The sequence below is a fragment of the Ixodes scapularis genome, unplaced genomic scaffold (assembly GCF_016920785.2).
Source record: "Ixodes scapularis isolate PalLabHiFi unplaced genomic scaffold, ASM1692078v2 PGA_scaffold1__304_contigs__length_218370807, whole genome shotgun sequence".
In the NCBI taxonomy this organism is placed as follows: domain Eukaryota; kingdom Metazoa; phylum Arthropoda; class Arachnida; order Ixodida; family Ixodidae; genus Ixodes; species Ixodes scapularis.
In genome coordinates this window covers 118,175,339-118,200,359 of record NW_024609846.1, presented here as the reverse complement: position 1 = coordinate 118,200,359, position 25,021 = coordinate 118,175,339, and the positions used below count along the sequence as shown (strand labels likewise).

At 48.4% G+C, this 25,021-nt stretch overlaps 1 protein-coding gene, 8 non-coding genes and 1 pseudogene across 9 annotated transcripts; all 10 read right to left on the bottom strand.

The window, feature by feature from the left end:
• Positions 1-460: 460 nt before the first annotated feature.
• Positions 461-23,729, bottom strand: LOC121048294 (high-affinity choline transporter 1-like). The gene is made up of 4 exons (XM_040504456.1): positions 23,709-23,729; positions 7,667-7,796; positions 3,522-3,733; positions 461-670 (listed from the first exon to the last, which is right to left on the bottom strand). Exons 1-4 carry the CDS (start codon positions 23,727-23,729, stop codon positions 461-463), a joined length of 573 nt encoding a protein of 190 aa, XP_040360390.1.
• Trnaq-cug lies at positions 13,425-13,496 on the bottom strand. Its single transcript has one exon. It is a non-coding gene; the product is annotated as a tRNA-Gln (tRNA).
• Positions 13,503-13,574, bottom strand: Trnae-uuc. The gene has a single exon. It is a non-coding gene; the product is annotated as a tRNA-Glu (tRNA).
• Trnaq-cug lies at positions 13,651-13,722 on the bottom strand. Its single transcript has one exon. It is a non-coding gene; the product is annotated as a tRNA-Gln (tRNA).
• On the bottom strand, positions 18,753-18,824 carry Trnaq-cug. Its single transcript has one exon. It is a non-coding gene; the product is annotated as a tRNA-Gln (tRNA).
• Positions 18,831-18,902, bottom strand: Trnae-uuc. Its single transcript has one exon. It is a non-coding gene; the product is annotated as a tRNA-Glu (tRNA).
• On the bottom strand, positions 18,979-19,050 carry Trnaq-cug. Its single transcript has one exon. It is a non-coding gene; the product is annotated as a tRNA-Gln (tRNA).
• Trnae-uuc lies at positions 19,057-19,128 on the bottom strand. The gene has a single exon. It is a non-coding gene; the product is annotated as a tRNA-Glu (tRNA).
• On the bottom strand, positions 19,205-19,276 carry Trnaq-cug. The gene has a single exon. It is a non-coding gene; the product is annotated as a tRNA-Gln (tRNA).
• On the bottom strand, positions 22,811-24,694 carry LOC115318549 (annotated as a pseudogene).
• Between the last annotated feature and the right edge of the window lie 327 nt (positions 24,695-25,021).

Sequence of the window (25,021 nt, the reverse complement as noted above, 5' to 3'; positions counted from 1 at the left end):
TGGTTACGATTAAACAAATACGACTTAGTCGGTGTTAGGTACGGTGGGAGCTCAGGCGATATTATTTTTCTCTCTCGCAAACTGTTGGCATACATGGAGAACTGAAAAACGTTTCCGGTGATGTCAGATGAGGCTTCTCATGATAGGCAACAATGGGATGAAGCAGCAAGATGGCTCAAATGTCGGTACTCTTAAGCGTAGCTTTCTAGTCGTATATGCGGTTCGCAAGTTTGTCCGCGTCTTGCGCAGGGGTTACGATGAGTCCAGAATGCCGAGCTCTGACTGACTCTGACAAGAAGTATAGTGGGAAGACCTCACGGCACCCTTAGCATTGAGGCGTATACCCACTATCTTTCCCATCAGTGCCAATCATAGCTCGGCGTTCTGACGTCACTGCAACCCCTGCGCAAGATGCAGACGAACTTGCGTTCCGAATAGGTTGTACAAGGCCCGGCACATCTTACTCACCAATGAAGGAGCCGTAGGAGTTTGTCCGCTTTCGTGCGTAAAATACGCCGACGAGCTGGGGAAAGAGCAGCACGTACACCGCGTCCGAGCTCAGGGCCCAAAAATCGCTGACAGAATTGACGTAGAGTGCCATGACTGTGGCTACCGCGCCCATAATCCAGATCGCCAGTCGCAGCACCAGGCCGATCTCCAACACCGTCGCCTGCAGACGATCATTAGAGTACGTACGATCAATGACAGAACCTAGAGCGACGAAACGAGCTACGGACAAGGTATTTGGTCTCGATTTCCAGGTTTTCTTGCGGGCACCGCCATGTTTGTGCTAGTGCAAAGCGGAAGCAGTGGACGATCATTAGAGCTGTGAAATGCAACTAGCGACTAGCTATGCTTTAGAAACACTGTCAGAAAGCTCAGGCGATATCGTTTTTTATGTTGCGAGTGTTTTGGAATTTCTGAAGAAGGGAAAACCGTTTCCGATGATTTCAGATGAAGGATAAGGCAAGCTATATTCCAACTTATATTCCCAAATGATCCGGAAAGACTTTAGCGGACGCTACCGGCGCCGCGCATGCGCGATGGGGTGTGGGCAAGAAGCGCACCGTTGTTCATTAACAAACCATTGGAATGCCACGTTATCGACGTCGATGCGAGCCCCGTGTTCTTTTTCGGTTTGGAATTGTTGATTTTACGTGTTCTTAGAAAAGTCGGACTACTTTAATGGCCTCAGCAAAATTAACGAGGCTCCTTACGCCCAAAAACTTCAAATGAATAATGTGACATGCGGCTATTAATTCATTCCGCGTGGACCCCGCAGAATGGACGCTACAGCCTGATTCACAGGACGAAATTCTGCTTGATATTTTCAGTCGTGATGCAGCGACGTCGCGTGGGCTGCAAAATAAGTGCGGACGGCAGCAACAATGCTCGACGACGATATACTGAAAATCGCCAGCAAACTCGGATCATGTTAATCGGGCGTAATAAGTCAGTGATGGCTTCCGGTAACAATGATTAACATCCCCTTCTATCTGGTATCCAAGTAACCCAAACGACCTTCAAATTTAAAATATTTTGAGAACCGCGCTTACTTCTTATTGCAATTACCGCGCCAACGTTTAGCCTGCGGGTCGTTGTCGACTGAACGAGCAGATCTTTGGCCCTCGAGCACCCCACAAAACTACAAAAGCTGCGCTTCAGCCTGCCACTCTGGGATCTGACGCCGACATGGTCGCTAGAAACGTACGACTCATTTCTTCCGGCGGGGTGGTTCGTAGCAGCTTTTCATGACGCTGCAGCAACGACGTCAGCCGTCTCGGAGGATTTCGGCTTCCGACAAGATCAGGTTTGCCCGGCGTTCCCGCCCCCCTGAGATGGCTACTCACTATTGGATTTGACAACGCTACCGGCAGTCCTTGAACATCAGATCGACTGACAACCTTGGGCCCTCGAGCACGCCATAAAAATACAAAAGCTGCAGCCTCAGCCTGCCACTCTGGGATCTGACGCCGATATGGTCGCAAGAAACGTACGACTCTTATTTCTTCAGGTTGATTACTTTATCGTCCTTACAACGGGAAAACCTTAAGAGAAATTGGCGCCAAAGCCCACTTTTTCTTTTACAATACTTGTACGATGTATCACTTAATTTTGAGATATACGCGTTTTGTCGAAAAATTGCATTTGCTTGGAGAAAACACCGGCTTCGCTCCATGGGACCGGTTAATGCTTTCCCATTAAAAATTTGAATACAACTATGCAAATTAAGATTTTTTTCACAGCCCCCAAAGTTACGGAAGCTAGTCGCGCGGCACAGTGGCTCGCGACGGTCGATATACCACCACATTCAAGCTGAAGAAGCGTTTACAGTATAGGGGGGCGCGAATACTGATCGGAATACATTAGCACAGCGTTACCCCTAGCTTCAACACTGCAAAGAGAGACGGTTTTTCCGCTAAATGTAGTGGGGAAATTATGTCACGTGATCAATACACGAATTCAGTTCCCCCGCTATACGTTTAGCAGGAGAATTGATGTACGGCACCTACAGGCAAATTCAGCTTGCCCGCTAAATTTGGCATGAAAACTGACGTCATGGTACCTACGTACCAGTTCAGTGTCCCTGCTTTATTTGGCAGGAAAATTGATGTCACGTGACCTGGCTTTGCGTGACCTATACACCGATTGGGGTTCTCCGCAAATCTTGATAGGGACGTTGATACTAGATGACCTAACGTCACGCGACCTATGCACCAATCTAGTTTCCCTGGTAGACTTTGCGAGAAAATTTATATCACGTGACCTACTCATTAATTCAGTTTTCCCGCTAAACTCGATGGGGAAAATTGATGTCACGTGACCTTATCTACCGCGAACTCTAAGTTCAATTTGCTCGAGAAATTTCGTGGAAAATTTACGACACGTGACCCGATTTCCCCTAACCAGCACTTTTATATTTATGCCACGGGACATTTACTATACAATATTCTATATAGTCTTGTATATAGTAAAGAAATTGAAACGAGTGCTTCTTGAATACCTTTCGCGCATTCTATATGACTTTAAAGGTAAAAGTAGCTGCCATTTTGTTTTTTGCATTTTCCGCAGCTTATGAGATTTCGTCATCAGCCGATAAGAACGGCGAAGAACACGTTACGAAGTGTGATTACAATAATTCACGCCCCGAGTTTCTTAGCATCTCGGTGACTATATAGTTTACAGTCATCTATACGTGCCTGCTTCATCGGTAATTTCAACGCTGCTTCATCCACCCACATTCTCACCCTCCCTTCATTTCATGTCGCCGATAGAAAGGTCAGCGTCCATACCATCAGGCGTGCACATGAGGTCGCCGTTAGAGGACTCCCGACCCGGACCAAGCGGCAAGCAGGACCTCGGAAGCTATAGACGAGTCTTCGTCGCGCTCGGTAGGTGCGAACGCGATGACGACACAAAGAACGCGTCGGCGGCTTTGCGACGACTTGCGTCAAGCTTCAGCGTTTTGGGGAAAGTCGCGGACCTGGTCTTCCAGGCGGTATTTTTCAGCGCGCACGTACCCTAGGTCTTAAGGTCGTCCGATATATGTTCTGGGTGATCATGGTCGAGGCGCTGAGCATGGACGAGTCCGCCGACGACAAGACGGCCGAAGTGATGGCGGCCAAGCCGAGGATGGACACGGTGTTTGGAGTCATGTAGCGGATTGCACTCGCAATAACCGCGCCGCTGTCATCCAGTACTGCGGGCCCCGGATAGCCTGCCGCTGTGAAGTCTGCATCGGATAAAAAAAAACAAAAAAAACGCGGAGTTTCGATGACTGCGGTAATTATAATATAGTCCTCGACAGCCCTTCCGGTATCTTCTATTGGCGACGTGAGCGATCGAAAGCGTCGCTGTGGTCGGCCCACCCTAATTGGCCGAATGCTGACTATGACATCAGCAAAGGATATCCAATTGGCGCGAATAAGAGGAATGTAAGAACTTCAATTTTGACGTTGTGGGCAGTGTTACTTTGAGAGCGCTATGATTTCAGGCTTTCACCATGCTCATTACAGACACCATTGAACTTGTTCTTCCCAAGGTAATGACGTCACGAAAGGTAACCAAATGAGGGCTCCACCGAAACATCTCGCCGCTAATAGACAATCACACCTTTCACAAGCTCAGTGCCATTATCAAATATCAGTTTAAATTTGTGCATGCTAATAGAGGTTAAAATCTAGTACCTATTATACTTCGTCTCACCCTATAGCATGGACTAAGTGCAAAGGCTGTGCAAGCGCGAGCGGGCAGCAGGACTGCCTTTACTGGAGCACCCGCTGCACGAGCGCTAATGCAGCCGCCGAGGCTTCATCCACTTTTAGCATGCACGGATAAAAATACTCCATGCAAAGGTGAGACGAAGTATAGAAAACGTTAGACGTACGAAAGCTACGGTATTCTTTGATGTACGGTTATTTCTCTTTTTTCAGTTTCGATGGTCTTAAGAAACTACCACTCCGTTCGAAGCGCTTAATTGAGTAAAAGTCGCCATACAATTCACCACATTTTATTGTCATGAGTTGTATGCGGCGTATCGAAGCTGAGCATTTCAAGGATTTACGTTATACCCTCAAAAGGGTATTACATAGTAGCTTACAAGACCCGTCACTATGACATCGAACAATATATACAGCGTACGTGGTACGTCTGGAATGTTGAGGCTCCGTGCCGATGCCCGTCTTCAAATTCTTGCTTCACCAGCCGTCGAAGGCAGTCATTAGCATGTACAGATGACATACACTTAGATTATGAGAGTTATAAAATGTGGCCAGACTAAATTTGGGAACTGTCTATTGCAAGCATGACACCCCGATAGATGCCCCATGGATGCAAGCACGTGCAGCTTGCGCGTGATTATAGCTTTGGCAAGCTTGAAAATGCACGGACTTTCTTGAACGAGCGGACACATGGCAGTATCCAGTCGCCTTCCTTGCAGCGGCTCCGGAAGTGCATCTGATGTGTGGGGGCGACGACGTCTGGGGGCTCATGTCGCATCGTGTAGTTCACCTCTCACCTTCTTTTTCTCCTCTTTATATATATATATATATATATATATATATATATATATATATATATATATGGGTGATTTCATCTCAAATCGGGCAGGCTAACTAAAAGGGTCTAATTTTGAATCTTGATAAAAAAAAATATGTTCTTGAGGCATTCGCAAATGAAAAAGGGCGCCAACTGCATGTTCCCCAGATTTTTGTTCTCGAGTTACGATGCGTTGAAGCCGCAGAGGCAGAAACTAGTCTTTTTGCCTGCCGTCGCAGGTAGCGTGTTTGACACCCTCTGCTGCCGCTACTGTTTCTCCTCCACCATCCTAACTTTTCCCCCTTATTTCATAGGTACCACAAAAATACCTTGACGTATTCAAACATTTTTAGGACTTTTAATATATTTTTTTTTCTAAAACAAACGTGAAATTCGTCGTTCAGGTCGATTTTTGGTCAAGTTTGATAGGTCCTTACTTTGTCTTTGCTTAAGGTTAATTTTCTTTCTTTAGCTCTATAAAAGGTCCAAAGCAAGTCCATTGTAGATATGATAATACTATTATATTATATGGACTAGCCGCTCCGCCACTTTCACACAAACGTTGTGAGAAATAACAAATGTTGAAAGCTCGAAGTGGATTTTCTCAAAAACCTCATTTTTTGGTAATTTTTCATTTTTAAAATATTTTTTTTAGATATCATTGTCGACTACGAGAAAAATGCAATCTAGAAAAGTTATATTTTGGCTGTATGTCCTCTATTTGAGCCGAACTCGTTTGAAATATGTTCTCATTTGTCTAAAATATAGCAACCTCACTGGCATCATGCGCCTTTACGATGTCAAAAATATGTTTTTATTTTGTTTACGTTTTCAAAACGGAACATAAAGTAGGCGAACTGGAGATATTCATTATAACTTAAGACTTGAAATAATGAAGAAGCCACATAGGCACACTACGAAACAATTACTAACAAATATGTACAAATCAAAAGGTCACGCAACATTATTTTTGTTTACGCTTAGGAAAAAACAACCTTCGCAAGACTGGTTCTTGCTAGAGTGTGAAGTGTGTTTGAATAGGAATGACGCATCTCTGGTTAAGTTAGGACTCCAACTCGAAGACAAACTGGAGCTTGCAACTTGAAGACGACCTGGAGCGGTGAAGCGAAGTACTGCATTGTGACGCTAACGAGCGCCGACAGGGAGCGCTTCGGTAGTGACAGCGGAGCGGAGGCTTCTACGCGGTATAGTCTGGTGGTGGCACTTTCCGCACAAGTTTTGTCTCACGCGTCGGATTAGCCTGTGGCACCTCGTCGCCTGTGGAGTGCAGCTTCAACATGCACCAGACTCACGGGAGGTGGGAGGGGAGAAGAGCGGAGGGGGGATGGGGGGGGGCGGTCGGAACAACTTTGAGTGTGGGGGCATGCCTCACTGGTTTAGAACCTGTGGGGGCGGCTGCTCCCCCTTACTCCCGCCCCCTCCTCCTCCGCCCTCCTCCTCCCCCCCCCCACCCTCCACCCCAAAGCGGCGTGCTGTATCTTGGTCAAGTAAGCGGCACTCGAAGGCACACGCTACAGTGCGAGTCAACGGAGCGAGCGCGGGCGGCCAAATCACAGCGTACTCGGCTCTCGCGTCGCGATTGTTGAAACACAGCTCTGCCTAGCCCTATGACATGTGTGCGGGTGTTCATAAATGGCTCCTCTCGACTGCACGCGGGTCAAATGAACCAAAATGAACAGCTAACAGCGCGATAGGAATCGGTAGTAACGCTAGTACTCACCCGGGGAACGACGCGCGAAGTGGCGTGTTGTCCGTCGGCACTCCCGTCGAAAAAGGCGAAATAAAGACACAGATACTATATATATATATACAAGAAATATCGCGCTCTGAAGAGAATAGGAACACTTAGAAGCAATAAAAAATACACTGGAATAGATAAAAATAGGTAATAAAATCGAAAAACAGAGGATCAAGAGGAGGCAAGCGACAAAGCAATGCGATTTCAAGGCAGAGCGGCCAGTTGAGGGACAATCTCTCCCAGAATTTCTCGCGCGCGGGCCGGGGCGCGCTTGGGGGATTTCGCAAAAGGTCTATTGTGATGGGACCACCGCTGGTACAGAGAAGGCGTCCCAAGTATGCGTGCCCTCGTTTTGCCTTCGCTATTAGCGGCGAGATGTTTTGGCGGCGCCCTTTTATGGTTCCCTCTTGTGACGTCATTACCTTGAGAACAACAAGTTCGATGGTGTTTGAAATTAGCATGGTGGAAGCTTGAAATAATTGCAATCTGAAACCAACACTGCCAGCACTGTCAAAAATGAAGCTCTTACATAACTCTTATTTCTGTCAATGAGAAATTCTTTGCTGACGTCAAAGCTGTATAGCACACGGCCAATCGTTGAAGGCCGACCACAGCGACGCTTTCAATTGCGCACGTCGCCAATAGATTTACCCTCTCATAACCGAGGTGGGACCCACGGGGCAATGGCACGTGCAGCTCAAATTTGGCATGCCGACGTCGCACCATCGGGGAACCCGCGCGGGAGTATATTCTATTTGCTGCCCCATGGCAACTTTGTCCACGTGGAGACCACGTTTACCGTAGTAGGTCTGCTACCTGGCAGCCTTCATTTCTTCTACGAATTTATTCGCACACTTAAGCGTTTCGTACTTGCGGTTTTTGACGCAGCTCCTATTAGTGCCGCCGGGATGGTGAGAAAGAAACAGGCCATCGCGGTGAAGAAGGAGAGCAGCTTCGCATTCACCACGCTTTTGCACGAGAGGACGCGTTGGAAGTACACCTGAAAACAAAATGTCGATTATTCATGGTTATTCATCATACGGCGTGTCTGTGGGGAGACGGGGGTCTTCAGGTCGATTTCTAAGACCTTGATTTTTGGCAAACTCACTGCGGAGCACAAGCCCACTCACCGATGTTGCTGAACGCTATCCACAACCAAGTCTGCGCAGCATCACAGTAGGTATCATTGATGTCAACATTTGCTGTATTTGAGTAATATTCTGAGTATTTTGTGCCGTCTACCGCCTGACAATAACGTCAATTTATCAGAGTATCTAGATTCTAGAATGTATCAGATATATATTTGCGAAGTATACAACACAGTAACCATCCAATTCAAAAGGTATTTTAGTAGTCGCTGGTTATGAAACTTGCCACTACTGCTTGAAAATAGCGCGGCGGCACGGGTTTCAAGTCGCCGATTGGATACTGAACTAGCTTATTTCTTAGACAAGCTACCCATCATATACACGCTGTCACCTCAATGAAAGAGTAGACGCGTGTACCCTGTTGAGTGCTTTTGGTCACATGCTGGCTCGTATGTTAATCTGTTCCGAAAATGAGTCCTTGTAAAAAGGTAGCTGTGAGAAAAGTGTGCGTTTTTGCATAGGAGTGAAACTTAATATTCATGACAAGGTAAATGATAAATGCACATAATACGCATGACATTACTTCAGTCTACGAGATTGAAGGATCGTTTCATACATCGTAGCTGCCACTAGCCATCGAAGGTCAGCTTATCAAAATTGCAATTTCAACTGCTCGAGTGGCACTACCAGTTCTATCTCCCGCGGACGTTTCCCTTCGTGTATACTTCAAGCACCATGAAAACGGAAACGCCCAATCAAGCCAAACGAGGAAGTGTATTTTAAGTGTTCATTCTTATATGCGCCGCCAAGAGGACAAAAAAAAAAAGGCTGTCTCTTTGGCTTTTCCCGAGGGCATATCAAATGCATAGACTTTATAAGAGGGTTTGGCGAATATACGAAGCCGCAAATGTCACGGGACGATACGCGGCGCTGACGTAAATAAACGTCGTGTTCTGACGTCAGTTCACGATATCATGTCATACTTATAGTGTTACTGGACGTAATGGAGTACCATGAAATCCCAATGTCACGTAACGCCATGGGGACACTTGAGGTGATGTAACGATTTCACATTATGATGTCACCTGACAACACGGAGTCACATACTATTATGTTGCCAAGCGACGCCAGTGTCATCTGACGCCATGATGTCACTTAACGACCGTTACGCTGATACGCCACATGAACATCATGTCGTAATCATGGTGTTCACGTAATGACGTCACGATGAGCGTTTTAAAACCATGTAGAAGTCACGGGAATACTGTGACGTCATCAGCGTGACGTCACCATTAGGCTACATGACATGGACATGAAAGCGCTGAGAGACAGCCCTCCAAATTCTTTGCATTTAAACCGTAGATTAAGTTGCTAGCATCATGCCAACGCAACAGGCGTTAGTGTCGGCCCCATCTTCAAAGTGAAGAGGAATTTCAAACGCGGCAACGATGCTCGAAAACTCCATCGAAGAAACGCCTGATCACTGGAGGTAAACGGAGGAGAATGGCAGTAACTGCAGAGAACCGCTCAAGCCGGAAACGGGCTGCAGAACTACAGCCCGTTTCAGATTTGAGCGGCGTCCCCGTTGCTGTCGGCGTAACCGTGAGGTCACGTGACCCCGGTGACGTCACGTGACCCCTGTGAGATAACGAGCGTCACGTGACGTCGCGAGGGTCACGTGACTTCACGGTTTCGCCGACGGCAACGCCGACGCCGCTTGGAGGGACGAGTACTAGGCAGGATGAGAAGGTAAGGAGGAGGGAGGAGGGGTATACGCACGCCTAAACTAAGTATCCTTCCCTCCTCCTCCTCAAGAGCTGCGCTCTAATTCGGTGTTATAAGGAGTTGTAAGCGACTTCCATTTTTTTTTTAAGACTTTTCATGATTGCACGCCGAAAATGAGCCCCTTCCTTATTTCCACCCCATTTCCTCTCAATTTTAGGTGGGCTATCTTTCGGGGTATTAGAGCACTGTATATGGCACGTGAGATGCGAAGAAATTTCTACTTGCGAAATAGTCTAAACAAGCGATTAAAACATTTGTAAGGATAAAGTTTGCTCAATAGGAAAAAAAAGCTCCAGGTACACCTAAGCATTTCTTATGAGTTCTGAATACGAAAGCATGCAAGCCGCTCGTCCGCTCCCTTTTTCGCCTGCTGCGTAATTTTGGTCGCCGGTCAGCGAGCGCGCTCCCCTGTTCGCGCTGATGGACACGCAGCGCCATGGGGTGAGCGGTCGTGGAAACTGACGAGCGCAGCGGCCAATGGGAACCCCGTTGACGCGCGCCAACCAATTGAACGGAACGCAAAATCCATCAGCTTCACTTCGCTCCTTTGGGATTGAGGAAACTAGGTGCTGTTTTCGCGCTTCAAACTGATGACGTCGGCTCGCGCCATAAGACACTCAAAAATTCCGCATTAAAAACGGTATTTCCTTAGTCTACTGAGGCAATGTTGCAGTTCTTGCGTTAATGAGGAGTTCCGTAGCGCTAGCCCGGATTTGGTATCGGTATTCTAATGTACAACTCTCCAAAGCTCCGTTCGCTAGGGGTTCAGTCTACGCGTCACGGAGCCATTTCGTTGGTAAAAACCTAAAACATTCCATCAGCAGCCGGACCTGTCTTACTTAACCCCTTGAAGTGACAGCAAGTATGTTGCTAGCATTTCCTTTTTTATTATTAATTTGAACGGTTAAAATATTTGACTCTCCAATCTTCATTGGAACAATGCAGATAGGCATAAACTTGGCAAATCATACTATCATAGATTTGTCTGCTCTCATTTTAGCGTTTTCAATTGATTTGAACTAACCATAAATCTAGGCACGCCATTGATATAAAATATTGAAGTGCCACGTCATCCAAAAAAGCCGGTATGTTCGTTTAGGGAGACCATGATATGTGACTTTTGATATGAATAGCTAAACGGATAACGCTCATAAAAAGAGCGATGGATCCCGGCGCATTCAGTGTGCGTGACTCACCCGACGCACAGAGGCACCGGATTCACCAAGGCACCAGAGACGGCTGTCTCCGCTGTCTCCAATGTTGTCCATGACGATAGGTGGTGACAGTTATTCCCCCGAAACCCCGAGGCAGCGCGCGTCCAGTCGCTCCTACTACGCAAAAGATGTTCGTGCCAAGGCCCTAGGATTTTCGCGGAGGAAGGTGTACCGTATTACCAGGACTATAGTAAGCCTTCTATACATGTCTCAAAGTTAAAATGTGACGCAGTGCATAACTACACATACGAGTGCGGACTATACAATAATATTTTTCCATGTCGTTTTTTTATTACGACGCGTGATGGAATTTCCTGAATTACAGACTATGTTTATAACGTATTTTTCAAGGTATGCTACGTATGATATGTTTTATGATGAGCCTACATCGCACACATCAGGTGTGGACAACGCATCGTATGAGGACTACTCTACAAGGAGAAAAGTTTAGATTTTAGAAGATATCTTGACCTCTAACTTCTCTCGGAGAGGAAAATATATGTAGTCAAAATTGTCTGTTTTTTTAATGCGAAAGCATGGACTGTCCCGTGGAGCGGAGCCGGCGTTGTTTGTAACCGCGAAAAACGGCAGAGAAATTCCATCCGGGGAACGGCTCTTAAAATGTCTGCGACGCGGTTGGCACGCCGGATAGTTCCAAGGAACGCCACCCCACAGAGCGGCGCTGCTCCCACGCGCTGCTGCAGCAGAGCACACACGTCGCTCCCCAAAATACGGCCGGCCGGCGTCCGCAGACTTCTGCCCGGCTGGCCTCGGCAGATAGCGTGGCCCGCTGCTAGTAGGAATACGCTACGTATACAAATGGTTTTGCATTCCTACACGTAAGATGTCTTAAGTGTCCTACTGTAATTTTTTTTTTGATCTGGTTTATTTTTGTGAAGATTACGTCCGTGTGCACACGTGTGTTCTGTACAATGCACAGCTTTGAGGTCACCTCTTTTATACACGGTTGTTCGAACTGTGAACTATTGGTTGGAAAACCCACCTTCAACCGTCCTTTTGACCTCAAACTGACTGATACAGCTCATGTACGTAAGGTGTGTTTTGTCCTTGAGAGTGTGTCGTTTGCGGGTTTTTCCCCTGCCCCCGGGATTTCCCTTTCTCTCTTTTTTGTTCAGACTTTGTATTAATAGATTCTGTGGCAATAATATTTCAGCTGCATTTGAGACTTCTGTCCTTCTTCATGTAGTTTTTGTCGCTTTTCTGTCATCACCGCAGCCTCGGGTGATTCTATAATTAAATCTTTTCTTAAAGCCGAAATTTGTTTTGACCGACTACAAATCGGGTACGAACTAGGGTGAGGAAAATACGGTATTCCCCCTCGAAGAGTTTTCGGTCACGTGTTCCGCCGTTTAATTCATGCCATATAATAAATCGGCTCACAGCGTCAACCCCTGAAATTGGGTTCCGTTTGGTTTCGCTCGGCACAAATATATTACGGAGATCAACTAATATTGCAATTTGGGCCAGTTTGTGCATGATCGTAGACAGGCACCGGAACATACAAGGACAAGAATAGACGTAAACACTGGCGCCAGTGTTTACGTCGCTTCTAGTCCTTGTGTTTTTCGTCGCCTGTCTACGAATAGAGAGCTCAATGTTTTTTGTCACCTGCCACGGGATTCCCCCAAAGACCGTCATGGCAGAGATATCCAGCAGCTGAGGGACGTCCATCAATTGGATGCGGCCGACCCAGTCACCTTGATCTGACCCAATTTGCCCGACGGCCTTGTTGGTAATGATGAAGGGTACGCAGGTCCACTGCGGAGCGAGCCGACAAAGAACGTATCCCTCTGAATATAAGACGGGCCCATGCGATCCTATAGTCGTCTTTGGCGTTAGCTGCTGGGCTTTCGGTAGTAAGTCATATAAAGCCTTTGATAGCGGGACACCTAAACACGGTGTTAGGCAGTTTGAGCAAGGCTCTACCGTGTAGGGCGACCTTGTCACCGGAAGCTCGCGCTGTCACTTCGAAACATGCCCTTAATCGCGCGCCGAGTATACTCGTACCAAAACATCCTAAACGCACTTACACACGTTACTTAAAAAAAAAAAAAACGAACATAATTAAAATGACTCTCGGTTAAACAGCATTGAGTTAGATTGCTTGGTTACTTGAGAAGAACAGTAATTGACCTCTTTGCAAAAGGTAACCCCTTTTTACAAATAGTTGCCACTGTACATTGTAGATTTTGAATAAAAGAACCTTAAACTACTTTATTCTTAATCCGCCAATCTCGCTAAGCCATCCTGGTGTCGGAGATTTGTGCCGAGGATTCCTTGATAGGGAAACTTGAACAAACAATGGGCGCCATTAGAAAGGGGAAGAGAAAAACAGCAACAAGTGCTATTGATTTTATTACTTCCTAAAGTAATCAGCTCATTGTTTTGATTACTTCCAAAAAATGTATTAAACTTATTACAAAATTCTTCTAAAAAGTATTCGAATATGAGTACCTGAAAGACATTTGCTTTTTATCCGCATCGGCACCAAATAGCTCAGCAAATGTCGTCATAAAAAAGAGGTCTCACCGAGATTTGAACTCGGATTGCTGGATTCAGAGTCCAGAGTGCTAACCGTTACACCATGAGACCCAGCCCTTCCGACGCCGGGAATCGAACCCGGGCCTCCTGGGTGAAAGCCAAGTATCCTAGCCACTAGACCACGCCGGAACGGGAACAATTGAAAGACAGTACTTTTTTATCCGCATCGGCACCAAATAGCTCAGCAAATGCCGTCATAAAAAAGAGGTCTCACCGAGATTCGAACTCGGATTGCTGGATTCAGAGTCCAGAGTGCTCACCGTTACACCATGAGACCCAGCCCTTCCGACGCCGGGAATCGAACCCGGGCCTCCTGGGTGAAAGCCAGGTATCCTAGCCACTAGACCACGCCTTTTTTTTTTTTTTTTTTTTTTTTTTTTTTTATTGCCTGTTTTTGCATTTGGTACAGGTAATATGCTAAGACACGTCAATCACTCTTTGTCGCCGAGGTTACATTAAAGGCTCTTCAGGAGAACCAAATCATTCAGGACCTGCCACCAGTCTGGGGGTTCAGGTAGAGCCCGATACACCTCGCGAATGTAGGCCACACTTTCAACAAAGTTTTCTCTGACCGTGCGAACGTTCACGTCCGCATGGCGCACCCCCATCCTCGTCTTCCATATACTGTGAAGGCTGAGTGCCATAAACATGTCGTAGGGAACCCCGCCGTCGTTGTCAACGGGCAGGAAGCGAATTCCCTGCGCTGTTATGGGTAGCTCTTTCTTAAGAGTGCGCTGGAGGATGTCCCAGTGGAAGATGGCATCCCAACATTCAATGAATACATGTTCTATGGTCTCAGGCTTTTTACATAAGAGACAATTGGTAGACCACGGTACAAATACGCCCTTTTCCTCCAGCCATGTCTTAACTGGCAGGACGCCGCAGTGTAATCTAAAGAAAAACGATTTAACGGTGGGTTTTACCGGCATTCTTTTAACTCTTTTCAAAACGTCTAAACCTGAGCTATTGGGGTATAAAGACCTGTACAGGGGGATTGGCAATAAAACATCCACTAAGTCCTTATACAGTTTTTTCCGTGAAACCGAACCCAAATACTCTAAAGAAAAACGCACTTTTAACATCTGGAATGACAGCACCACTTCACGCAAATAACCCCGGACACTCAAACACATGACGTTACTTGACGACACTACGAACTCAGGCAACAAGTTTCTTAATCGCGTTTGAATAACAGTGCGTAAGAAAATATCTTCTTGATCGCGCAGAAACATAAACCTCGATACAATTTGCCGAATAAACAAGTGAGACAAGCCTAGCCCACCACATCGAACTGATCGAAACAAGTTCGTACGAGCTGAGCGCTCCCAGGTTGAACCCCAGATGAAGACTGCGAACACTCTGTGCAGCCTCTGCACGTTGATGCGCGACATGGACAAAAACTGCAACACATACCATATTTTTGCCGTCAGAAAAAGGTTACAAACTGTGGCACGCGCAAACATGGACAAATCCCGGCCCTTCCAATTCTCCGTTTTTGTTCTCACCCTCTCTTTTTCGTCGTTCCAATATGGTTCAGTATCTCGGTAATGCTCTAGCGGCACGCCGAGATACCTCGCAGGCAAGGTTGTCCACTGAACATTTACAAAAACCTTAGGTGTTGTGTCCCAGTGCCCGTGCCAGAACCCTGTGCATTTCCCCCAGTTAATTAAGCTACCTGATTTCGCACAATAAGAAGAAGCAGTGTTGACTACTTCGCGCAAACTGTCTTGGTCAACACAAAAAACGGCAATATCATCCGCGTATGAAAGGACTTTCACCTCGCTAGAGTGCAGTTTAGAACCCCGAATATTATGATTACTAATGAGTCTTAAGCAAAAAGGTTCTAAGTAAATGGCAAAGAGTAGGGGCGACAAAGGGCAACCTTGTCGCACAGAGGACCGAACATCGATTTTTTCGCTTACACTTTTGTTCACAACTAAACATGTAGAGCAACCATGGTACGACATTTTTACACCCTTAATTATTACAGAGCCGACGTTTACATGTTCCAAAATACTAAAAAGCACCTGATGTGACACACGATCAAAAGCTTTCTCTAGGTCGAGCTGCAACATTGCAACTCGGCCGTCGAGAGCGTCACAACATTCCAAAATGCTTCTTGCAACATGTACGTTAGTGCCAATAGTTCGACCCTTTATGCCGCAAGTCTGATGCGACCCTACAAGACATTGGATAACACTCTGTAATCGTGTGGTTAAAACTTTCATGTAGATTTTATAATCTACATTTGCTAAACTTATCGGTCTGTAAGAAGCAACAGACAAAAGCTTAACTGGATCGTCTGACTTCGGAATAAGTACCGTATGTGTTCTTAAAAATGACGGTGGCAATCTATTGTTTTCGTACGCCTCGATTAGCACTTTTTGGAGAACATACGCGGCCTCAGTTTTAAACTCCTTATAAAATTCGGCGCCAAGACCATCTGGTCCGGGTGTTTTTCCAGTGTTGAGGTCGTCGATGGCTATCTGAATTTCCTGAACACTAATCGGTGCCTCTAAACTATCACGGATGTGTTCGTCGAGTTGGGGCATCAAAGATAAAAATTCCGAATCAAAACCCTCCCCTTGTTGTGTGCTCTGCCCGAGAAGATTGCGATAATGCTCGACAAATGCTCGCTCGATTGCTTTCTTATCACGTGTGACTGTGTTATGGCAGCAAATTTCTTTTATCTCATTTCGCTGCGCGTATCTTTTTTCATCGCCCAGCGCACGCTTATTAGGCATTTCGCTCAACCAAAGCTTTTCGGATCGCGCCCTCACAACGGCCCCCCTGTATCTTTCAGCATCGATCACTTCCAATTGATTCTTTATGTTCCTTATTTCCTGTTGAAACTCGCCGGGTTTTAAGCTTTCTTCGATTAGAATGACGTTCAATTGGCGCCTCAGCTCGTTCTCTTTCCTCGTTTTCTGATGGTTTAATATAGTACTTCTTTCTATCGCGTTCATTTTTACCTCTTCTTTCAAAAGTTCCCACCTTACTCCCCACCTTGCTTGTTCACTTTCGTGTAACGTCCTAAAAGACTCTTTGACGGCAGCTCTAAACACTTCGTCCTTCACCAGACTACTGTTTAACTTCCACAGCGACCAATTCCATTTTTTTGCTTTACCTCTGTTACCCAAGGTGAACATAACCATCGCGTGATCACTAAAAGAAACATGCTGAACCGCGTATTGACTGCATAAGTGAATAAGGTCTAGTGAAATATACGCCCTATCCAGTCGCGCGTGACTATAACCTTGAAAATGTGTGAACTGTACGTTGCCGTTAGACGCGCAGTATCCAACGTCTTCTAAAGCGTTCTTCCCAACGATATCGTTTAAATAAAAAGCACTTTGGTCGTGTAGGCGTACTTGGCCGGAACGATCTTCTAGAGTGCAAACACAATTAAAATCACCCAGAAAAACAATAGCTCTATTACATTCGAGATACGGACTGAGACTTTCAAAAAATTCTTTGCGTTCGCGTTCGCGATTTGGGGCGTATGCACAAATCACGCGCCATTCAACATTTGAATAAGAAAAATCACAAAAAACGAAGCGGCCAAAAGCGCTCGCGCCTACAGCCGTCTCGACAGCGCCAACTGATCTGCGAATAAACAAACAGCACCCTCCCGACGTCCCGACAGCATGAGAGACACAGACATTAAAGAGAGCTCGAAAAGGCTGCACCATACGGTCTGTCTGTTCTTGGCTTTCCACTTTGGTTTCCTGGACGGCGATAATATCTAGCTCGTTGTCCGCAAACAACCTGCTAAGTTGGTATTGCCGCCGCCTCGCCGCTAGCCCGCGTACGTTAATCGTGGCAAAACGTAGGGCTGCCTCTAGTCTGATGGCCATTCAAAGAAAAGACAGACCGTATGGCGCTTACCTCGGACCGTACAGCCTTCGCTCTGTCGCGACGCAGTGGTGGCGACTGACTGCCCGTCGCGCAGACTCCGAGGTCCCAATCGGGCTCTGTCCCACACACTCAGGGGGGTGGCTTGGCCGCCCTCCTCTCGTCCACGGGAATGTTCGGTTTCGGGGTGATGCGCATTCTCCTGATGGGCGCCGTCTTGATGGGCGGCTCCTCCTGGCTTGCCGTGGCGGGGTCTATGCCGCCGTCTTCCCTGGTTCGCTTCGTGGTCAGGCCACTTGCAGAGGCCACGGCGTCGTCCATGGGCACATCTCCGACGGCCTCTGCGTTCCCGTCGTCGTGGGCCTTGGCATGCCTGGTGCTCGGCGCGGTCACTTCGCCGGCCGAACAGTCCCGCAGCGCCGCTTTCAGCGTCGCGTCCGCACCCTGTGCCGTGCCGTCCACGCTCGTCGCCGCGTCGCCCACGGGCGCAGGCGTGGCACCCGGGGACGTGCCAACAGAGCCCGCAGCGGCCTCCTCGGCGTCAGCCTCGTCCATGAGAAGCTCCGATTTCTCGTCGCTCCCCACAGGGGCCGTGGCCGCCGCGTACGTCCGCACGCACTGGGCGCCATCGTGGCCGAACCGCCGGCAGACGTTGCACCTGGGGACGCGACACTCCTTCCGGATGTGTCCCGTCCGTTGGCATCGCAGGCAGAGAGGGGCCCTACCTGGCACCACGACGAGGGCCAACTCGCCGCCGACCCGCAGCTGGTGTGGGATGTCGTCCACAGTCACGCCTCCCTTGAGACGGAGGACCGCCGTGCGCGTCATTGTGCCGACGCTTCCGCAGCCATCGACGCGCCACTTCTCCTTGGCAACTTCGACGACTTTTCCGTACGGAGCCAGAGCTGCCCGCACTTCGTCGTCAGCGACGTTGTAGAGCAGCCAATGCAGTTTGATCCGCACGTCCTGGTTGCTTGGATCGATGACGATGCACCGACGGCCCTTTACGACGAGCTCGGACGCGGCCAGCAACTTCTTTTTGCCCTCCTCGCTTTTGAAGGTCACCGCCCACACATGGTTCATTTGATACGCCCCAAGGGCGATAACCTCGGGCAGTAAGGCGAGACGAACCAGGGCGTCGCGGAACTCTTCGACGCGGTAAGGCCGCCCCTTGATGTCGGCGTGAAGAAAAACAGTATTTAAAACAACTGACCCAGTTGGCAGTGGTGGCAAAACAACGGAGTATTCCTGCGTTCCTTCCTCGGTCCTGTTACCGCGGCCCAATGAGGCCGCTGAAACCGCTCCGACGGAGCTCATGATCGCACGTCCTTTCGCTTCGGCGGCCGGAAGTGGAAACGCCACTAGACCACGCCGGAACGGGAACAATTGAAAGACAGTACTTTTTTATCCGCATCGGCACCAAATAGCTCAGCAAATGCCGTCATAAAAAAGAGGTCTCACCGAGATTTGAACTCGGATTGCTGGATTCAGAGTCCAGAGTGCTAACCGTTACACCATGAGACCCAGCCCTTCCGACGCCGGGAATCGAACCCGGGCCTCCTGGGTGAAAGCCAGGTATCCTAGCCACTAGACCACGCCGGAACGGGAACAATTGAAAGACAGTACTTTTTTATCCGCATCGGCACCAAATAGCTCAGCAAATGCCGTCATAAAAAAGAGGTCTCACCGAGATTCGAACTCGGATTGCTGGATTCAGAGTCCAGAGTGCTCACCGTTACACCATGAGACCCAGCCCTTCCGACGCCGGGAATCGAACCCGGGCCTCCTGGGTGAAAGCCAGGTATCCTAGCCACTAGACCACGCCGGAACGGGAACAATTGAAAGACAGTACTTTTTTATCCGCATCGGCACCAAATAGCTCAGCAAATGCCGTCATAAAAAAGAGGTCTCACCGAGATTTGAACTCGGATTGCTGGATTCAGAGTCCAGAGTGCTAACCGTTACACCATGAGACCCAGCCCTTCCGACGCCGGGAATTGAACCCGGGCCTCCTGGGTGAAAGCCAGGTATCCTAGCCACTATACCACGCCTTTTTTTTTTTCTTTATTGCCTGTTTTTGTTTAGGTGACAAACACATTACACATACAATAAAAGGTTAAAACAAAAGCGTCAAAGGCTATTGTACAAATATCAAGCTTATCAAACACATTCACAGACCGGTGATGGACGCCAGCTCCTCAAGAAGCCGCAGAAAATCCGGGGGTGGCTGCTGAACCTTAAACATTTCTTTCAAAAAACAGATCATTTCAACAAAATACCTGTCTGCGGGACGCACGTCGACGTCCGCGTGTCTTACAGCCATGCGGCAGCGCCACAAGCTATGGAGACCGACCAGCATGATCATGTCATAGGGTACCACGCTGTCTCCTCCATCAACAGGCAAATAACGGATTCCGTGAGGTGTTAACGGTAGGTCCTTTTTAAGGGTCCTTTGAAGGGCGTCCCAAAGGAACACTGCGTCCCAACAGTTGAGAAAAACGTGTTCTATCGTCTCTGGCATTTTACAAAGTAAACAGTTTACTGACCATGCAACCGGAATACCTTTTCCCTCTAGAAAAACTTTGACCGGCAGGGTTTCACTGTGTAGTTTGAAAAAAAAGATTTCGTGAAGGCAGGTACCCTCATTTGCTTGACACGCTTCAAAATATCTTGACCACTTTCCGCACTGTACAAGGACCGGTACAGTGGAGTAGGAAAAAGAGAAAAAATCAAATCTTTGGTCAAACGCTTGCGCGACACACTGGACAGATACTCGAGCGAAAACTGCGTCGTCAAGAACCGATAAGCAGACACAACTTCTTTCAAAAACCACGTACACCATAACTGGAATGAATATCGGTCGAAACAATAAATTCGGGCAATGCTCTGCATAGCCGCACCTGAATGACCGTACGCAGTAGAGGGTCCTTCTGGTCCCTTAGGAAACAAAACCTATTAACGAGTTGTCTAACAAAAAGATGCGACAGACCCAGCCCCCCATCCTTGACACGCCGGAAAAGATTGGTTCGGCTCGTTCTTTCCCAGGTCGAGCTCCAAATAAACACAGCAAAAACACGGTGTATGCGCTGGATGTTGACCCGCGAATAGTGCAGCACCTGCAGAACGTACCATACCTTCGCACCTAAAAAGGCGTTGCATACCGAGGCACGCGCAAAACATTGAAAAGCCTCTCCCCCCCCCCCCACTTATCCGCCCTTGCGCGCAGCGCTTGAGCTTCTTCATTCCAATATTCCTCGTTGTCGCGGTATTGTTCAAGTGGAACTCCGAGATACCACACCGGTGTGTCGGACCACGTGACACGTTCAAAAACAGTGGGCTTGGCGGGCCATTCTCCATGCCAAAACCCCTGACACTTTTGCCAATTTACAGCACTACATGCGTTCTCGCAGAACTTCTCAGTTAGTTCTACGGCTTTCTTCACACTCTCTTGGTCTGTACAAAAAATAGCCACATCATCGGCGTATGCCAAAAAACGAACCTCACTGGCTTGTAAATTAAAGCCGCGTATATGCCCACTACGTAACACACTTAAACAATAGGGTTCTAGAAAAATACAAAACAGCAGCGGCGAGAGCGGGCATCCCTGCCGCACAGAAGAAAAAAGGGGGATACGTTCACTCACACTCTTATTCACAACCAGACGGGTGGCACAGTTAAAGGGCAACTCCGCTCAATGCCGAAGATTTCGGGATAATGAGTGATTTCGAATTAAAAAGCCCTAGTAAAAGACACTACGTCTTTTGCTTCGCGAAAAATGGGATATATATTTTTAAATCTCATTTTAAACACGAGCGGAAATCGAACCCGAAACTTCGGCTCCATCCAGCAACATTGGCCACGGGCCGCCAAGTACATGGCCGTCACGTGGTACGAGAGGTCACGTGATCCTCGGCCCAAAAACGGGCGGGCGTGCGGCAGGCGCGAGTGTCGTCTGCTCCGCACTCTTCGCCACGTTTTGTGTCTACGGCATTGGACGACGTCCGCAAAACTGCGGCATAAGTCTGGGACTCTGCGCATGTGGTGTCCATAGTGTGGACGAAACTCCGAGAGGCAATAATCACAAACGGTGAGACGACGACGGTGGTTGTGACGCGGAAGACGGCGGTAACGGCGGGACCACGGCGGGCAGTTGGTCTGCTCTCAAGAAGCGCGCTGCGCAGGCGCGTACGTCAATCACGTGGACACCGCTGAGCGCCGAGAGGCAACGTTGCTGATGTCACGCGCTACGCTCGATCGGAGAAGTAAAAACAAGCAAAAGGGGGCCATGTAGATGGCGTTTAGCTCAATGTTGGCTCCGCCAATGCCGTAGCCTTGACTGCGCTGTTGGTTGCGCCTGAATTCGCCCGCTCGAGTCAGCCGATTTCGGCAACTTGGTGAGTTGCAAAGTTTGCCGGACCGTTTAAGAAACATTTAGACAGAACTGCGTCGTAATATTTGACGTGTGGTCTTCCTAGGCGATACTCAAGAGGACTGCATTGTTTTTTCAAAACCAAAAATGAAGCGGAGTTGCCCTTTAAGGTGAGCCATGCGTACCCCATCGCACAGCACTGAACCTAAATTAACATATTCTAAGATGGAAAAAAGAACTTCGTGAGATACACGGTCGAAGGCTTTCTCAAGGTCTATCTGTAGTAGCGCAACCTTTTGTTGGAAATCGTCGCAGCACTCCAAAATACTTCGCGCTACATGCAAGTTTGTAACAAGTGTCCTCCCCTTAATACCACACGTCTGGTGAGGACCGACTATAAGGTTGATCACGCCTTGTAGTCGTTCCGCCAGCACCTTCATCAAAATCTTATAGTCCACATTTGACAGAGTAATCGGGCGGTACGCTCCAACCGAGCGTAGCTTAACTCGATCCTCGCTCTTGGGGATTAAAACAGTATGTGTAGACAAAAAGGACGGGGGTAAGACATTAAGTCGGAACGCCTCGGAAAAAACACGGTGCAAAAAAGGGGCTGCTCGATCTTTAAACACTTTATAAAACTCCGCTCCTAAACCATCGGGCCCAGGCGATTTCCCCTCTTTAAATCGTCTATTGCCCTTTCGACTTCACCTAACGTGATAGGCTGTTCTAGCCTTTCCTTAAGCTCGTCTGCCAGCTTCGGCATTTACGGTAAAAAAAAACTGAAAATCGGCTCTCATGGGTGCGCAATAACTAAAATGGCCTTTGTAATGCTCTACGAACGCGTTTTCTATGCTTTCCTTGTCTCTCGACAACGCACCCCGATAAAGAATTTCGCTTATCTCGTTCTTGGCGGCATATCTTCGTTCAATGCCAACTGCTCTTTTGGTGGGAATCTCCCCATCCGATATGCGTTTCAGACGAGCCCGTACAACAGCCCCTTGATACTGATCAGTATCTAGTGCTTCCAGACGTTTCTTTAGACTGATAATGTCATCAGTAAAAAGCCCAGGCGATAAACATTCTTCGCGTAACAACTCTTTCAGCAGGCCTTCTAGTTCCTACTTTACCTTTTCCTGCTCGTGTTTCAAAACACTTGAGCGTTCAAGCGCTGTCATTTTTACATCCTGTTTAAATAGTTCCCACTTTACACCAAAATCGTTCCCCTCGGCCCTTACCAACTCGTCTAGAGTTTGGCGAACTGAATTCACGAAGTAATCATCGCTAAGGAGCTTAGTATTACATTTCCAAAGATTCCAATCAAACTTTTTTGGCTTCACTTTTAATGAACATAGCATAAAAGAAACGAGGCAGGTGTCGCTAAATGACACGTGATCAACAGTATACTTTTTACACACTCTCAGCAATTCAAAAGAAACATACACTCTGTCAAGGCGAGCGCGACTTGCTCCTTGGAAGTGTGTAAAGAGCAGAACCCCTCCACCAGACAGGCAGTTGGCAACGTCTTCTAGGCCGTAGCGTTCGACCATTCCCCCCAAAAGTAAAGAACTTTCATCATGAAATCTTCTGCTGTTCGCCCGGTCACGATTAGCGCACACACAAGTAAAGTCCCCTAGCAAAATGACACGCCGATCCGTCCGAACATACTTCTCAAAACTCTAAAAAAAAAAAACTCTTTCATCGATTCTGTTCGGTGCGTAAATGCAAAGAACACGGAAGAGGTTACAAGAAAAAGAAAAATCACAGAGGACAAAGCGTCCCGACTCATCGCTAATAACCTGCTCCTCAGTAAACAAACCCTTTCGCAAAAGCAAAAGACACCCGCCAGACGTTCCAACAGCGTGGCTTACACAAACGTCGTACCGCGACTCAAACACCCGCACCATGCTCTCAGTCTGTCCTTCGCCTTCCATCTTTGACTCTTGAACCGCCACAATATCGAGGTCGTACTCAATAAAGAGGCGGCTCAGTTGGCACTGCCGGCGCCGGGAACACAGACCCCGTACGTTTAAAGTGCCCACGCGCAAATACTTTTCTAGCATGCTTAAATTCTAGGTAGGACCAACCGGAAAGTGCTGCCTTTAGAAAAAGAAAACCGTGCGAAGAAACCTTTTACAACAGTAGTGAAGGCCTTGACCACTCGCTTCAATTGCTCCTCTCTGCGCTGGCGAGACCTCGACCGTTCACGGCTAAGTCCCCCGTTGCCAACCCACTCGCGCTCGAGGCGTCGCAGTTCCCTGTCGGCGATCTTGGAGCTTACGCCTTCGTGTCGTCGCCTCGCCGCTCCGGTCTCTGCGCCCCTGAGCCTGCCATCGACGCCACCTTCGCCCTCCTCGGGCTTGCCGCCGTCGTCACCCTTGACCTTGACTTCGTCATGAACTTTCGTCCCGACGTCTTCGTCGACACGGTTCTTGCCGTCATCGTTCCCCGGCACGGCGGTTGCCGCTGGGACGTCTGGAGAGTCCGTCACCTTTTCGGACCCGAGCTCTTCGACTACCTCGGGGGCCGCTTTGTCTTTTGATACCCCCGGCGAAGGTCTTGGTTTCGCCTCATCACAGACTCCGCCGTTCTCAGCGGGCCCGCCCTGGGTTTGCTAGTCTGTCGGCGTCGTCGCTGTTGCTGCTCTCTCGGCCTCGAACACGTCCATGCACTCTGTGTCGTCCGACGCCACGGCGATGTTGTTGCCAGTGACGCGGGCGTACGTCTTCACACACGACGAGGCCTCGTGTCCGAAGGCCTGGCACTGGTTACACCGGGGCACCCTGCAGTCTCGGCGTATGTGCCCCGCTCGGTGGCACCGGAGGCAGATCGGCGCACGACCAGGGACGACGACCAGGACATTCCCCCCGCAGATCCGCAGCTGGTGTGGGAGGCTTTCCAGGGAAACGCCCTCCTTCAGCATCATCCGTACCACCAGCGTGGTGGACTCAACGTCGACAAAGCCTGGCACTTTCCACTTTTCTCGGATAATTTCTTTGACCGAGCCGAAGGGCTCGAAGGCACGAAGCACTGTTTCCGCTGGGACGTCGAACGTGACCCAGTGGAGCTTGATGCGCAGCTCCCTCCGACTCGGGTCTACGAGAAGGCAAAAGCGGCCTTTTACTTGCAAGTTGCCGGCTTCCAGAAGCTTGGTCTTCGCTTCCAGCGAGTGAAGTTTCAGCAGCCAGACGTGGCTCATCTGGAAGGCCCCCAGACCAGCCACGCCCGGCAAAACTGCCACCTTGTCCAACGGTTCACGGAAGTCTTCAATCCGGTAAGGTCTTCCTTGAAGATCAGCGTGAAGAATCACGCTGAGCTTAGCAGCATCTCCGGTGGGCAGAGCAGGCAAAAGTAC